Source organism: Orbicella franksi, chromosome 4 (assembly GCF_964199315.1).
Source record: "Orbicella franksi chromosome 4, jaOrbFran1.1, whole genome shotgun sequence".
Lineage (NCBI taxonomy): Eukaryota > Metazoa > Cnidaria > Anthozoa > Scleractinia > Merulinidae > Orbicella > Orbicella franksi.
This window is the reverse complement of record NC_138148.1, coordinates 33196554-33213971: the sequence shown is the minus strand read 5'-3', so window position 1 is coordinate 33213971 and position 17418 is coordinate 33196554. Positions and strand designations below refer to the sequence as shown.

At 40.2% G+C, this 17418-nt stretch overlaps 2 protein-coding genes across 2 annotated transcripts; both read right to left on the bottom strand.

Moving 5' to 3' along the window:
- Positions 1-124: 124 nt before the first annotated feature.
- Positions 125-12355, bottom strand: LOC145484116 (acidic fibroblast growth factor intracellular-binding protein B-like). The gene is made up of 11 exons (XM_081462739.1): positions 11738-12355; positions 11018-11216; positions 10515-10641; positions 9820-9923; positions 9252-9308; positions 8692-8780; positions 6787-6895; positions 6011-6080; positions 4692-4778; positions 3452-3552; positions 125-787 (listed from the first exon to the last, which is right to left on the bottom strand). The coding sequence occupies exons 1-11, from the start codon at positions 11817-11819 to the stop codon at positions 703-705; spliced, it is 1110 nt and encodes a 369-aa protein (XP_081318865.1). The 5' UTR covers positions 11820-12355; the 3' UTR covers positions 125-702.
- A 510-nt stretch (positions 12356-12865) lies between these two features.
- On the bottom strand, positions 12866-15782 carry LOC145485441 (adenosine receptor A2b-like). The gene has a single exon (XM_081464111.1). The coding sequence runs from the start codon at positions 14982-14984 to the stop codon at positions 13797-13799; it is 1188 nt and encodes a 395-aa protein (XP_081320237.1). The 5' UTR covers positions 14985-15782; the 3' UTR covers positions 12866-13796.
- Positions 15783-17418: the final 1636 nt, after the last annotated feature.

Below are 17418 nucleotides of genomic sequence, written 5' to 3'. Positions count from 1 at the left end.
CCGCTTCTTGTCCGATTTTCTGTCGTTCTTTATTTTTCCAGCCAATATCAGTGATTTTTTTTCTTTGTTTTAAGAGATCTTAAAAATCAGAAAAAAAGAAAGATGTACCCAACGTAGAGTCGGCTCAACAAAGTTAAGCCCTGTTCATCGGGGTTTCTACTTGGCCGGGTGACCCGTTAAAAAATCGTGTAAAAAATTGTGTAATAACTATCTAATCTGAAATAAAGTTTTACTATCTCAAATGTGTCGCGCACTTGTCTCTTGTGCCGAGTTTAAAGCCATTCTGACGCCGTTTAGTGAAGTTGTTCGAATCGTTCTCTCTCCTTCCGTCTAAAAGAAGTGAAAGGCAGACCGCTTCATCGATCGCTGGCCAGACGTCACTCCACAAATCGCTCTCATCTCAAAAGGAAAAGTCCCGAATCGTAATAAAACCAACAGCTGCATAAAGCCCAATAAATTTCACTCCACATACGTGTGCTTCAGGGGTCGAAAGACTCCTAAAGAACGAAAAATTTGGTTGTAAAGTTCGCCTCTTCGGCTTCACAAGGTCTTCTAAGCATATTTCATGTTGCTCTGAGATTTTACATCTGGCAGGAGAGTGCAACTGCGCGCGTGAAATGCCGTGCACCAAAGCTAAGGAACTCAGCCAGTTGCTGAAGCCCTTGGCTTCAGGAAAGTCGTGAAGTTTCCTTCACTTGTCACTCAATCATGGTACATTCTCACAATACACTTTTGTGAGACGGTCATGTAGCGGGAATACACAGGAATAAGGCGCTCAAGGCTGCTTCTGTGAAGGAAAAAAAACAAGATTAAAAACATGCTAAGTACAAAACAAAAATCCCTGAGAGTACAGAAAACAATAGCTTACAATGTGATCGTTTAGTGAACTGTAGTTAATTACGGTAACAGGTCGTTTCGCCCCAAGTCCATTTCTCCCCGAACCGTTTCGCCCAAACTCAGAGTCGTTTCGCCCCACAAAAAAGTCGATTCGCCCCGACCAAAAGTTTTATTAACGCAAATTAGAGTAGTTGGCGCCCAAATGTGTTTCAATTTCTATATTTCCTTCCTCGATATACCTGTCGAGGTGGTAACTTTCGCCAACGACCAGTTCGTATGAATTCGATTCGCCAATGTCCTGGATCAGTGTGTGTATGTCAGTTCGCCAACGTCCACAATACTTCCTGGAAAAGGTCTGAAATGTATTTACAAATCAGCAGAGGAATAAAATGTCACTTTTGTAAGATGACATGGGTGTTTATAGGTTATTAGTGTCGGTTGAAATTGTTCGTTTCACTCTCCTCAATCTCTCTCTCCCCACGCCATGTTGATGCGCTGGTTGATCGATGGCGAACCTGCGACAAAGCGTGCCCTCTTTTCTTTCTTCACCTGATAGCAAGTTTAATCGATGATCGATCGTATTTGTAAAACTTTGAAAACCTTCAGCGGCTTTTTGCCCTGTAAAGTTTGAACCGTCTGTAAAACCTTTTTATTAATCGTTTACCAAGAGCGATTGAGTCTAAATATGTTTGTTTGTTGTTGCACTCGCATAGCAACAAAGTCAAACAAAGTCCGTTGATCGACCGATGGCCGATTGTATTTGGAAACTTAATAAACCTTCCACAGCTTTTACCTGTAGAGTATGAAACGCCTTTTAAACCTTTTTATCAAACATTTGCGTAGTTAAAGTGCCATTGAGTCCAAATATATTTGTTTGATTACTTACAACATATAACATCGCAAATCGGCATACGTTTAATAATTGTTCTTGTAAAGGCAAATAAAATGTGCGGAATAGTTTATTTCGATTTGCAAGTGCTGTTCAATAAACTGAAATGATTGATTATTTATGACTGCGACTGTTTTAACAGCACTAGTAGCTCGTCTTGGGTAAGTGTGATCTTTTTCCACGTTGTTTTTTATACTTTTCTGTTGTTTATACTTGTGACTTTCTCAACAATAACTGTTGATCAGTGCCAAGCGCGGGGAAGGTGTGACTTTTCCCCTTTGTTTTTCACAGCAACAAATTAGTCTACTTAACAAACGGCGTTTGAGTATAAGCTTCTAGTTGCGACCGTTGTAAATAGGTTCAGGCCACGTCAGCTTGGGTTCCATTTAAAACTAGGTTCGGTTCGGTCGGAAATTAGTTTCTTGATGCAATTGTTGTAACGTGAATACGATAAAAGGTGATAAGTTAATAAAGATGGTGAATTTTAAGCTTGGTAATGAAATGTGAAGGTGAATTAATCAACATGACACGAGCGTGGGACAAAGAAAAATTCTGAGTCCCCGACAGGAATCGAACCCATGACCTCCCGAGAGAGCGATAGAGCGCCCGCCCGGTGTTCGGGAGGTCATGGGTTCGATTCCTGTTGGGGACTCAGAATTTTTCTTTGTCCCACGCTCGTGTCATGTTGATTAATTTACCTTCACGATAAAAGGTTGAAATAGAATTTGAACTGTGCAGTTATATTAATAACATGTAAATAGGTTACGTAGTATTACTCATTAAACTATGAAGTTACACGCGGACGATGTGGTCTATTGTCTCTTCCCCGGGTGTCCCTTACATGCTTATTTGAAATTTGTAGTACCGAATGTTCAAATTGACACTTCTCCGATCCCACAGCCAAAAAATAAACATTATTTGGCCTCGAATACTCCCTAACCCCTCCCTACTCCCTAGAATACTTCCTTCGAGCTAAAAGGTGAAAGAAGCAAGACTTGTTCTATAAGCAGCGCTAGATGTTTACACGTAGTAACGTGCATCGTATTCAATGATCATCTCGCCGGTAGGATGAGGAAAGGTCTCAACAGTGTTTGTTTTGTTCAAGTTAACCATTTATTGCTTTCTAAATCGTAAGAAAAAACTTCGGGCGAACTAACTTTTGGTCGGGGCGAATCGAATTTCAGTTGGCGCGAATCGAATTTCAGTTGGGGCGAAAGGACTTTGAGTTGGGGCGAAAGGACTTTAAGTTGGGGCGAAACGGACTTGGGCGAACCGACCGCAAATCTTAATTACCATTATAATCCATCAAATATTTTGGCTCGCGCACGATTGGTCTAAACGAGTCACGTGACTGAATATTTCCCAGCTAGAACTGGGGAATATCAGGGGTTTTTTCACAGCTGCGCACGTTGCGAAGATTTTTGAAGGATAACAAACATAAATAGCCTCCATTCCGTTCGGAGCCTAGGACATTATCTGTTCTTAAAGCTCACAAGATTTTTCTCGAGCTACGCTCTCGGAGAACTGTTCGCTTCCCGGAAAAGATAATGTCCGCGGACAAATATCCAAGTATACGTATTTTCGTGCTATTGTTTATTTATTATTTTGCTTTTTACTTGACAAAAAATACGACTCTACAGCCAGTGCAATACGGATATTTTGCGCGCTACCTTGACCTAACATGTTAAAATGGCGGTCTGGTGGAATAATAAATTAGTATCATACCTGTGTAAGGACTCCAACTTGCTACATATATCCACTAAAGAACTAAGAAATATCTCTGTCTCTTTGGAATCCCATTCAAGCTGTTTGCATGGCTCTATGAACTGTTGCAAAACAACAATAGCAACATCCACATGTCAGTCAACCACCATGCAAAAACAGCTGGCAAGCAACCTAATTGTGTAGTTTCGACCACAGTTACTGTTAGTAGCTCAGAATGTACAGAGAATGTGCTGTGGAGGCGCGGTGGCCTCATGGTTAGTACGCTGGACTACTGATCGAGCGGTCCAGGTTCGAGTCCTGGCTGGGGACATTGTGTTGTGTTCTTGGGCAAGACACTTTACTCTCACAGTGCCTCTCTCCACCCAGATGTATAAATGGGTACCGGCGAATTTAATGCTGGGGGTAACCCTGCGATGGACTAGCATCCCATCCAGGGGGGAGTAGAAATATTCTTAGTCGCTTCGTGCCACAGAAACCGGGATAAGCTCCGGCCTGATGGGTCACTTGGCTCGTATGCAGACCTTGGCCATTTTTGGTCTCGATTAGGGTATGGTTTTTGCACTCTAGTCTTGAGTTGGGTACGTTTCTTCAGATGAAGCTTCTTTTTCATCTATACCGATAAGACCATCAACAAAAGCCCTTCACAATGCCTTTAACATCGGGCTGAACTAGAGAACCGAAACAGGGTATCAGGTCTTCAACTGGGTATCAAATTCTCGGTCAAGTCGTAAAATAGGAAGGGGAAAACGCAAATTTTGGCCATAGATAGAATAAGGGTTTTAGGAAGCGGGCCGCACACGCTCACCCAATTTTTGTGGGAGTAACCTCTTCCCCCCGAGCCATGAAAATAGCAAGAGCGCAACGTAACATTTTGTCCCCTAAAGGTATGACATGTGGGAGGTGCTATCCCTTTGACAGTGGAAATACTTGCTTAGCAAGGATAAAACAGTTCTCTATATTAAGGCAGATACCTGAGTGCGTTAGGTGATACATGTCGTACCTACGTTACTACTGTTAAGTACAATATGTTAACATGACGAAGGTGAAGTGTGTACATTCGTTTCGGATAACCCCTTGCTCTCCCTGTTACCGTCAAATATAAAGTAATAATCAAGCCCCAATTGTTCGAAGGCTGTACAAGTGTTAAAAAACAAACCACGCTATCCACTGGATAGTGATTTATCCGATGGATAGCGTTAACAACCTTTCAAACAACCCAGGCCAGGTAAATTACATATACCTTCTCCACAAAGTCACTCAAGACATCCTTAACTTCTTTACTATGGATAAGACCAGCAGCAATGTTAAGCAGAGCTCGACAGAGACTCTAAAGTTAAAATAGAGAGAAAGAAAAACAAGAAAACAAATAAACCGAGCAGTCGACGATTGTAAATTAATTCCGACACGGCATTCGTGTAAAACAGGCTTTAATTTAGTTTACTTTTCTTTAATAGTTAGCAATATTTTAAATCTGTATTCATAGTCTTTCGTAATAAGTTGTAGCTTTGATATTAAATTGTTAATGCCTGATGTATTTACCGTGTTTTTAAATACAGATGATGATAATGATGATGATGAGTTATTTTCAAGTCTTTGTACAAAACTAGGCTGAAAAACAAGTGTCATTTTTTTCGAAAATATTCTTTTAAATCCATTCGAGAAATCCTGAGCGATCAAAGGCAAAGAGAAACTTGTTTAGCTTGGAAAAGGTCGCCCATGCAAAGGAAGTTCTTATTACAATGCGACTACTTAATCCGGGCCCCTTGGAAAATAGTTAACCAATCAGAACGTTTCTTGAGAACAAAGGATAGCGAACTTTTTTTCAAATAAACCAACAACATTGAAGAATATACGAACAATAGATCTTAACAAAATTGAAAACCCAACAAAGTGCGAGGTGTTGCGAACCTCTCAGAAAACTTTGCCGTTTGTTGATTGGTTAGTTTCGATCCTAAATGTTTTACACTATCAACCGTTTCGGTTTAGTTGCAAAATGAGTTTTCAAGCTAAATTTTCTAGCGAGATTTATAATTTATAATCATGATAATTCGCCGTCAAGGACTCAATCTCTAAGAGTGTATATAACACTGAGGAGTCGATAGTATTTATGTATCCATGTTAAACAGACCCCTATTACTTCCGACACTAGAAAGCTACCAGTCCACTGTTCTCAGTTTGCATTTTAAGTCGTTAGCTTTCTTGTAGGTGGCCCGGTTTGATAAGTCGCAGTGTAACAGTTGGCAAATCCAAATTTACTTGATTATTATTCTTATTGTTGTTATTATTATTATTATTATTATTATTATTATTATTATTATTATTATTATTGTTTTTGCTTTTTGCAACTTATGTCCTCGAAGATATTAGCTCTACAGCTACTCTGTAAATTTCAAGCATAAATAAAGTATATGTACTCAATTTTTAAACAAAGCATATGTATGTATGTACGTAAGTAAGGGACACAACTTTCACCTTTAGACAGCAAAGGATTTAAGATGGATACGTGTGAGCCAGAGCTTGAGATAATTAACTGAAGTCTGTGTTATCTCTTCACTGTACCTTAAAATTGGATTCCACAGACTTAGCAAGCTTTTTAGTGAACCTTTTGAAAATATCACCGCAGACCAAACTGAAAAACACAAACATTCAATACCATACATTAATATAGTTTTGGAGGAATATAGTTAAACAGGTAAGTAATCACTTATATTCGTTGTCTGGGTTAAATTCCCAGACTTGGCATGCTACATGTACAGTGTACATTACAAAATAAACAATTAACTATTTGAGCTTGCACGGACCCAAGCTTGCATGGAGGGTATGTTGGAATACAGAGGGAATTAGGCTAATTTCATTCATGGATGAAATTCTTATTTGTTTGAACCTCCAAGATACAATGTAAGGGGCGGGATGAGTGAACATAAAGGCAAAGTCTGCATGCGGGCTAAATGGGAGAGACGCAATGGCCTCATAGTTAGTGCGCTCGTCTCTGGATCGAGCATTCCTGTTTTGAGCCCTGCCCAGGGACATTGTGTTATGTTCTTGGGCAAGACACTTTACTCTCGCAGTGCCTCTTTCTACCCAGGTGTATAAATGGGTACCGGCCATTTTTTTTTGCCCGGGGTAGCCCTGTGATGGACTAGCATCCCACCCAGGGAGGAGTAGAAATACTCCTACTCGCTTCATGCTACAGAAACCAGAGATAAGCGCTGGCCTGATTTAAAACTGTGGGTTTTATGTATGTTTCAGTGTATGTTTTTTATTATTATTATTTTTATGCATAACAAGCAAATTTAATTTAAAAATCCAAAAAGCAAAATTATTTTTTAAAACACCTCCTGTGCTCCTCCACGATCTCTTTGTCATTGACAAACACTTTCAGATCTCTCAGCTCTTGAAGAAAAACTCTGTCAAATTCAGCACCCGTGTCTCCTACATCAGCAGCTACAGAAAAGCAAAACTGCAACTTAGGACATCTGACATCAAACAACAAAACGTCCTAAAAGAGAGTCTCGGGCAATTTCATACACAGCCAACCCTGTACTAGCAGGTTAATCTTTTATTCATATTCTAACCAGCTGTGAGGGATCCCTGTGCCTTTACCCAGGAGTGCTAGAGAGTACCATACTCTTTGGAAAATCCACCAAAATGCTGGGGGTTAGCCTGCAAGGTAGTGGCATCACATTCAGGGGGAAGCATGAGACTATTATTACCATTTTATGCTATAAAACTAATTTAAAGCTACACTAGTCACCAATTAATCTGCAAACACAGACATATTTCCAGCTGTCACATGAAAATAACGTCATACTATTTTCGGCAGAGACAAACAACAGCTGGAAATATGTCTGCGTTTGCAGGCTAGTCACTAAAAGGCTTGGCTGTTTTTTTTTTTTCCCTTTATATTGTTCTTGGCCAACAAGTATTATTTTGCAGACTTAAAGTAATAATAACATTGGTCAAGATCTGATTAGCTCTTTTAGCCTGTGAACAAGGCAAAAAAAATTGGACAAGTGTAAAAATAATTAGGTGAGCGAAGCGAGACAAAATTTTGATGATTTTTTTTCCTCTCCAGACTGCTCTCAGCTAGCTCTGACCATCTGTGTTATTCTCCACCCTATGACCCAATCAGGAGCCTTATTTTAGCACTTACGTGTATTTTGGTCAGAATTAAATTTAAACATACAGTTTGATAAAATGTACTAAGCTTCAAGAAAGAAACATCAAATTAGAGTTGTACATATTACAATTTTGCAACTGGCCTTCAATTCCATGCTGTCAAAATGACTACTTTCTCCCCTTTTTGGGAAATGTTTACCAAGTATTACTGTTACTAACTAAAGAAATGAATTTAAACTGAAACAACAATCAGAGAGTAAACCTGCCAATGACTTTAAGACAGATGCTTACAGATGATGACTTTGCGAAAGGATTGTGGACGAGAAGCTGTGAAAAGTTAGTGAAAGGTTAATAAGTTAGTTAATGACCTCATTAGAGGGTTTTATTTTTACAGAGCGGTGTTATGTATGGTCCTGAGATAACTGTTACCATCTAGTTAGTGTTAGCTAGTGTTAGCAGAGCTGTATACAAAAGGATTAGCACTGAACATTAAAATGGATTTTAAGAACAACTTGTACTAAACAACATTTTTTTCTTGATTGGCGATGCATGTAGATGCTTCATTCTCTACTCATTTCATATTATGATGATAGACTCTTCTTTTACAAATGCCCCATGCTCCAATAGTTATCCTTTTCCCAAGAAATTGTGAGATATGGGCTTTTGACCAAATAGATCATTGAATGATGCAATTCAAGAGTTTTCATTGGCTTACGCACCAGGGTATATGAGCAATTATATCATGTTCTACAAATATGGTAGCGTACGCATAACTTTCGAGGGCAGTTCTGATTTTCTTTTATTTAAACTTTATATTTTTGTGGGCATTTTTAATAAAACAATTATTCCACTGGTGCTTGTTGGATTTGAGATGATTATAGCCAACTGGGCGCTATACGACTCATTGGCTATCTATCATCGCATATTCCAACACACGCTTATGGAATAATTGTTTTATTTTTTCTTTCTTTCGCGTGTTTCTGGGAGGAGATGCAGCCTTGGTCGATAAACACATTTACAAAAAGATCCAGGCTGATACCCTGCCATCTGATGGCTGAACTAGCTTGGTCAATAACAGGTACACAGTGTTTGGAGACTTCATTAGCTTGTTTTAAACTAACCAGAAGAGCCTTCAACTGATCCAACAGTCCAGTGGTCTAACATCTGCTCGGCACAGAAGACAAGGTCATCAAATGTCAGGTATGATAACCTATTAAATACATGGAAGAACCAACTTTTGTCGTCACAAACCTTGAACTCATTTTTCTGATGCGCATAACTCAATAACTCAATAAAAAACCTCAAAACACTTTCCTAACTAAGGTAAAAAGAAATCCACAAAGTTATACTAAGTCAAAAATAACAAGCCAGGTTTTTCCACTCTTCATTGCATGTCTTTCTTCTAAATTTAAAGCCACCAAATTAAAAAATGCCATTTTCAAAATATTACTGTCAGTGCCTTGGGGGAATAAATCATTTAATAAATAAACTTCTGGCTGGGATATGAAATAAATTGCCTCTGTCAGTCTTCTTTTTTTTATTCATTTGTTTTAATCCCTGAAACCTTAGCTTGGCGCCATGTTTACAAGAATTTGAACATTTCAGTCTGTTGGAAAGGTTAGAATGGTTTGTACAAGAATGTCTGACCATGCAATGGCACATGTGATTTGTTAACACCAACCTTTTCTTTCCTGTCTCAATCTTATTAATAGCCATAAAGCTAATGCATGCATATTGCCTGTTGAAAAACAAAAAACAACACACAATAAAAATTGTCTACATTTTCTGTCTGTTCCAGTACTTAGCTAACAAGTATCATCAATTTGGTCCCTCTAACTAGCTAGTGCTAGAAACATTGTGCTCTTTTTTACATTTATGTTATCTGTACAGTGTACAGTTGGTTGTAAAAAAGGCAAAGTCTGCATACCCAACAATGGCCCATCAGGCCAGCACTTATCCCGGTTTCAGTAGCATGAAGTGACCAGGAGTATTTCTACTCCCCCCTGGATGGGATGCTAGTCCATCGCAGGGTTATCCCCAGCATTAAATTCACCAGGACCCATTTACACACCTGGGTGGAGAGAGGCACTATGAGAGTAAAGTGGCTTACCCAAGAACACAACACAATGCCCTCAACCAGGGCTCGAACCCAGACCGCTTGATCGGAAGGTGAGTGTACTAACCATGAGGCCACAGTGCCTCCACACAGTGTAGTTGTACGAGCATAATACACAGTGAGTTTAAGATACCTTGCCAAAGGATCTGGCAGCAGGAAAAGCTTCTTTACAGTGTCAGCAAGTCCTCCCCCCTCAGTCTCTTCTATTGTCCTCAGAACATTTTTCATGTTGTCAAACTAAGGACAGTACATTGAAAATAAAAGAACACTTAGAATACTGCACAGATACCAATACTGTAATTTCAATAAAGGCATGTCAAGAGATGAGCAGAACAGAAACAAGATTAATCTATTTTCAGGGACTTCTTGATGCACTTGGACTGTTCACACTACCAGTGAGGAAATATAGAGTGACATAGTTTACATGTACAGTACAATGACGTGAGAGTTGACAATGAACTCAAAACAACGAAACTAACCAGTGGGGCATCAGAGTAGCCTTTGAATCCAGAACTAATTAACAAAAAATCAATAATTTATACAAAATGATGCCCACTTTTCACATTGCCAAATGGTTTTACTTTCCAATGAAAAATCCTCTAACTGTGAAAATTTCCATACGTACATTACTTTTGATCATGATGCCCCATAAAATGTATCTCTCTCCTAGCTGATCTACATACATGTACACTGCACTGCCTAATAGATTTAAAAGCACTCACAACTGTCAAGATCATTGTCACCTTTGAGGGAGCGTTCATGCCCACCGCACCTCCCCCCACCTTCCTGCTTTTGCCCCAAACCATGAATCCACCAATAACAACCCACCTGTCGGCGGCAACTTTTGAGAGGTATATTTGTCTTCTCACTGATGTCATCCAAGTCTTTCCTCAAACGTCCAGTCAACTTTTTGCCTAATAGTTCACGCACTACCTCCTTGTCAAACTGATAATACCTTATGACCCAGAAAGAAAAAATGATGTTACTGAAAGAAACAGACCACTTTCCATATCATTAGTCAATTACATTGTTATCAGTTTTGCAGGGGTTTCATTAAGGGCCAGGCACAGGGTAAATTGACTGGCTGTGAGGACAGTTTTGCCAACCTAATCAGACCATATGGAGGAAAGTTTTTCTTATAAAGATGTTCAGTTCAAAAAGTTTTGCCCGTGTGTGAAAACCAGTTACCCTTCTGCTGGAAACAAGTCATTATTGAATCCCTTGAGTGTGAGCACACAGTGAATTGAATAAAATTCATATACATGTAATTTCAACTGTTTGTTAATTAGTGTGCAGTTTGTATGAAAACCATTATGTGAATAACCTCATACTTTTCGATAAGCATATCTTGAACATCTGGTGAAATCTGTAACAGCATCTGTTTGGCAAGCATTGGAGGAGACTGCAGGAAGCGTTCCAACATGAAGAACAAGCGAAACTGGTCATAAGTATCACTCGAAATGATGGCATGAGATGCACCAAAATTTTTGAATACTTCATCACATTCTCTCCTCTGAGCAGCTTCATTTTCTGGTAGATTAGAGAAACATTGATTTAATTGCACAACACTTATTTTCTGTTTTTAACATTCATAGGGCTTGGAACGTGTCCTATAAAAGCCTTCTGCATTACTTAAAACATTGAAAATTGAATAACTGCTTGTTTAGGTTTAAGTGTGACTCAGACACTCCCTCCCTCCCTGCCATGTTACACATACATGTACCACTCCCCCTCCAGCCCATTCTCACCTTGTTGAAAACATAAGGCTATTACTAACTGATACCAGGTATTTTTTTATGTATTTTTTGTCCTTTTTACTTTTCTTTACAAGCGTGATTAATTAATTCAAAATTAAATTAATGCAATATAATTTCATCTGTTACACGACTTGAGCTTATGTAATCTGAACTTCCTCAAAAAACATTTTTCCCCAAGAAAACTTCAGTTGCCAAGTAAGCTTAATACATAGATTTAGGCAAGCCTAAGGCCGCCGTAAACAGGTGTTAAATTAAACTACCAAATAACTCATTGACCACAACGCGAAGCCTTACCAGAGAAGCCTTCCAACCAAAAGCAGTAAACTTGAAGATCAATAAAAGTGGGATCCATGAAGAATACATCTATGTCTTCCATGTTTTCTTTTAATGACAGTCAACGAGTGTTAGGCTGCTTCCAAAATTAGCATGTTGGCTCGATAAATGCGTTATTCTTGCCCAAAATGTTCCACTATCAACACCTCTGCTTTGTCTCGTCCGCCGACTCGTCCGCCATCTTCTTCACGGCGACTCGAATCAGCGGTCTTACGTTCCAATGCGCCTAAATGTGTATGATGCACCATTTATACCTGAGCGGAGAGTCTCATGAACTGATGTCAAACTGTCTGCCAAAACGAAAGTTGAAAGCTAATTTTCTCAAAGGATAAATCTCCCCATGCTTTCTGCCTTTGGGGTTTGGCAATAAATAAAATCATGCCCCCTCTTGCCATTTAAGGAGTGTTGGAAATTTTAAAAAGAATACCATTTCCCAGGTTTTTTTGTGTTGATATCCGAACTGGGGCACACGCACGGCAACATTCCGAAAATGCTCTGAAAAGAGTGGCAGTGCTCTGAATATTACTTGGGTTCAATTTCTGCTAGCTTCTGCTCATACTGTTCTATTCCATGAATGAAGAGTCTTACCCCTACTGTACTGACAAGAAACACTGTTGAGTCGGCACTGACAAAAAAGTTTTTCACTAGGAGGTTTCACTAGGTTTTTCACAAGGAGGGCATGCGCATGTAAGGACTGTAAGAGTCCAAAGTACACCGTGCTCCGGTGGGTGGTTTATGTTTATGACAAATAAGGCAATGCTGTGGCCACAGGGGCGGATCCAGGATTTTTCAAGGGGGGCGGTTACTGGTACCGTTGGGGTTACAGAGCCAGTGGAGCATGTTCCCAAAATGTTGCAATTTTAGAATTGCACAGAATTGGAACTCGTTTCACTAGAAATACTAGCCTCAAATTTACAATGAGGTAACTGTCCAGAGAGTTTGCCTTTATTTCTGCCATAATATTCACAACCTCATTCAAACTGAGTTATGTCAGTTTGCCTCTCCAAAAACGGAGTGGCTAGCCACATAATACAACACTCCCCCCCCCCCCCCACCCCCACCACTACCACCACCTTAATCAGCCCCTGGGCCGCTGACCCGTAGACTTAGGTTGTTTTGTTCCTCTAACACCAACAGACTCACATTCAAACTGAGTCACTTAACCCTTGGGATGTTAGGCTCAATCTTGACAGCTATAATCTAATCAATATTAAGTTTTAGCCCTTCTTGTCTTTCCCTGTGGCTAGTAGTAAATAGTAGTTTTAACACAATCTCAAACTTCTCTCGTTTCCCATCTCTGCCTGACCCCTTAGGCTCTTTGACGCCTCGTAGTGTGTGGGGGTGCTGGCTTTCTCTACAAAGTGTGTGGAGCACACAAATTCAGTTATCATAGCCACATTTAGCAAAATCACAAATCCGATCTGATTCAGGTTGACAAGCAATGATTTCTATATTATTTTATGTATCAAAACATAGAGCAAGAATAGCGCTGTCAATGACTTTATTTCTGTACGAATGTAGGGGCCAAATTTCACGGCAAATGCCATGGGAACGAGGTTAGCGTGGGTCGGCGAGCGACCATTTATTAACGTATTTATTATATACAGCGACAAGTCTGCGACATAATGTTTATACCGCAACAAGCTAAGCTAAGCATTATCACAATTATCTTTCAAAACTTGTCTAGTGTGAGGTATTGTTGCATAAATTGTACCTCCTTCAACAATTTGTTGGATTTTGACTTTAATTTTTTGTCTGTGGACGAATTTCGAATTGCATGTACATATATTGGAACGTTTATGCCAAAGGAGCTACTAAATCAGTTTACCTTTTGTACAATGATTAATTTATGCCGCTGGATAATAAATTCACGAAGTCTACATCAGTAATATCAAGTCTTTTTGCATTTCCTTTTAATCTACCTTTTCGTCTCTTTTGGGGAACTCAGTATGTCTGTTATATTTAACGCAATGACAAAGATCTTTAAGTCTGAAATCCGCATCGTAAATGATTCCACCATTCAGTGTTCAGCTAGAGATTCACGCAAACTTGCTGGTCTTGACTCTACCTCTCCATCTCGATTGACATAAGCAACAACCGTCAAAGTACCACTGCTGGGAGTGCTTCGTCTTTCAAACAGGCTTGGCACAGCTAGCGCTAACGAGGTACCGGGCAAGAAGCCTTGCGTTCCGTTATTAGGGTTCAATCTCGCTTGCAAGCCAGATGGCCTCGTCGTCGTGAACTGCGCGATTAGCGGACAGCATCTGAGCGCCACAGCACGCATAGATTTCCTCATCTCCGGGTTCCGGTAGCCGTACATCACAGGGTTGAGTGCTGAGTTCGTGTAGTGCAGCGCTTTGACGAACGCAATCAACCGGAAGAGTCCAGGAGGTTCGGGTAGGATCTCCAAATCGTACGTGGCTACCACAGTCACGACAAAAAATGGGAACCATGCGATCATGAAGACTCCCGTGACTAAAGCCACCGTACCCGCAACGCGAATTTCTCTGTGTATCGTAGCAGCTGCCAGCTCGGGGTACACTCTGGTCCGCGACCGACCAGCTGTGTCGTAGATTAGTACATACACTCCAAACATGACGATAAACGGCACAACAAAGCACAAGGCAAAGATGAATGCTGAATATCCCTGCTCCCAGTGCTTGAGTTGTATGGGATATAGTCCTGCCACAAAAGCCGAGCAAACCCACGCGACAAAGATCATCGTTCGGAAAACGCCTTCGTGGATTCCTCGGTGCCTGATCGGCCAAACTATGGCTATGCACCTCTCTAAGCTGATGGCAGTGAGTTGGAAGATCGAGGCGCATCCAATGAAGATATCGAACGTTATGTACAGTTCGTAACCAACTGGATGAAGTGTGGCATCGAAGTAATGGCAGCTATACACGTATAACCAGGCAGGGATCGATATGAGGCCCACCATAAAATCCGCTACGGCCAATCCCACTATAAATGTATTTGTGGCGGTCTGAAGTCGCCAGTTCTTCTCGAAGGCTGAAATAACCAGAGCATTACCGAATACAATTGCGATGAAAATGCAGCTGTAGTAAAATAAACTTATAACGACTTCGTAAGTTGTGAGATACTTGACGTCTATCGGGATTGGCGTTGGAGATGCGGTAACTTTTCGAAGTGTTTCGGTTGAAATGTTTGTGAGCAGAGCGGTGTGTAGAGTTGAAGAAATCGACATGGTGATAAACTTCAAGGACAAATCTGCATCTCGACGACAAACGCACCAGACTATAAAAGCAGTGACTTGTTTAAATACCGCAGCCGCACGCACTTAATTGTTTTTGAATCCAGAAGCCTTTTTAACTGAAAATATTACAAATCTAACCAGAGATTCTTGGTAGAACTAGACGGCCGTAATTGCAAAGGATTTAGTTCTTGCTTAAAACCAACTTGTGCTTGCATAGTTTCGACTTTGTTCATCTTAAGTGCGCGTAATTTGACGAATTTCACACCTCGGGCGATGGCAAACAAAACGAGCCAATTCTGACAGATATTTATCACCTTTTAGATTCGCTTCACCAGCCCTTGTCTTCCCTATCAGGCCAAACAATGCATTCCTTTTGAAAAAGGGTTTGTTTCCATTTACCACGCGGTATGTAATCTGCATCAACAATGTATCTTTTTGTGACTTTTTTTTCAGAACCCCGGGTGATAATGAAGACTTTTGTAAGTCTCTTCGCTTATTAAATTAACCGCTGGGGTTATTCACTAGTCTTGCCAAAGCAAAAAAAAAGGGGGGGAGAGGAAAGAAAGTTTTCTTGTTTCATGACCTAAAGCATCTATGCCAAGCTCTTTTAACTCAAATGCTTTACGATGGCCATGGGTGAATTCGGCAACGCGCACGCAACCAGGGCAAAGTTGAAGGTACCCCCTTTTGTCAGCCCTATTGTGAAGGTCTGCACTCAAGTTAGCCATTAGACACTTCTCCGCAAGCTTTTGTCTAGCTTCTAAACGCAAACAATAACAGCCCGCCCTTGCATGTGTTGCTCTGTAGCAAAATGATTTGACACAATGGGGAGTTAAGTTTTAGCTCCGAGTGTGTAATTATTTCCTTTCTTAATTAATATTCATTCGAATTCATAATTTAAAAAAAAATTATAAAAGTGACAAATAGTTTCATTCAATTTAATTTCTGACACCGAGAGTATATACAATCACTTTTACGTTCATTAGCTCGCATGCACCCTGGGGTTCTGAAAGTTGCTATTCCAGATTGTGTTCTTTAGGTGACTCACGAGAAGAGCGATTGTTGAATCGCGAATTTAATATCAACCTATGATATTACGCGCATGCGTCTTCCACGTCTTTCCTACCGCCTAGACCCGTCTTTTCTGAATTCTTCTTCCTTGCTGCAATTTTTTTTCCGCCAGAATTTTTTTTAGAGAAAAGAGAGTCCGTACATTTTGTGGAAGAAAATAAGTTTTAGATTCTGCCATAGATTGTTCTGAAATTTAGTCTGGCTTTCAGAAGGAAACTATATATTCTCTTGATGAAGCTCGAAAGTGAAAAAGAGCATTTGTTGACTATAGCTACATGTAGATAATAGTCACTCCCATTTTATTGGAGTCCTATCACGAGCGATAGCATGAACTCCAAAAGTGAAAACCTGGTAAACGAGAGAAATTATTATAAACTAGGAGATGGGCTCCTGTATAAATCCATTTAGTAGAAGTCAGTGCTTTCCGCAACGGTTCACTTTATAATATCTACTTTTTGGTGTACCAGGAGCATCCTGTCCATAAGCTGAAGTTCTTGGTCACTGTTATTTTTTTCTTTTTTTGTGTGTGTGTTTTGTGTGTGTGTGCTGCAAATTTTCTCGCCTCAAACGCCCTACGGGCGTGTGAAGCTCGCGCGCTTCACACGCGAGGATCGCGCCTTCCGAAAACGTCCGAAAACGACTGTTTTGCAGTCTAGTTTTGCCAACAAAAGGCAAATCACCGTGATAATCACTTATAGTGTATCTTGAAAGTAAACAATGAATGGCAAATACAACTAGCTTTGGCGGTTCTTGCAAATGAATGTAAAATGAAGGTTTCAGGCAGGGATGGGGGGAGGGAAGGGGACGAAGCTATACATTTCCGTTTTTCATTACGCATGTTTATTGTAATCGCCTCAGGGGAAAGCGGAGAGCCTTTCAAGTTTACTTCTCTCACAACCAATATTAACATACATATAAATTGTGGTGCCGGATATAAATGTAAGTAAAACGCAACGCAAAAACTTGATTTCGACCGACAGTTGTGCCTCTTGTACCTTTAACAGACTTTCTCCTGATTGTCAGAAGCGTTATTTCGTACTTTCTCGTTTAAACACCGTGTCTTCCAAGTCGAGTTTCAATTCAAAGACCCCCATCCCCGGGCGGTCTAGTCGGTTTATTGGAAGCTCGGATATAGAGGGCAACTTCTGTCATTCCACGTTTTGACACTAACAAATTGATTGATTGATTAGGGTATGGTTTATTTAATATGTGAACTCCGGGAGTTACTCCCTATAATTGCCATCACGAGAAGGCTCCCCCCGAAAGGGATACGGTTTTCAGGCTTCAGACGCATAAAAGGGTAGGGATTATACAAATTGACGTATATGAAATGGTAGGTAAATCTGTAATTTAG

Bases quoted from the DNA above. Each gene is read 5' to 3' on its own strand.
- LOC145484116 (XM_081462739.1), bottom strand. From the start codon at position 11,819: ATGGAAGACATAGATGTATTCTTCATGGATCCCACTTTTATTGATCTT. The intron at 10,642-11,017 runs GTATGAGGTTAT...CTGGGTCATAAG, and splicing joins CAAGATATGCTTATCGAAAA to GTATTATCAGTTTGACAAGG. The intron at 3,553-4,691 runs GTATATGTAATT...GTTTTGCAACAG, and splicing joins TGAGTGACTTTGTGGAGAAG to TTCATAGAGCCATGCAAACA.
- LOC145485441 (XM_081464111.1), bottom strand. From the start codon at position 14,984: ATGTCGATTTCTTCAACTCTACACACCGCTCTGCTCACAAACATTTCA.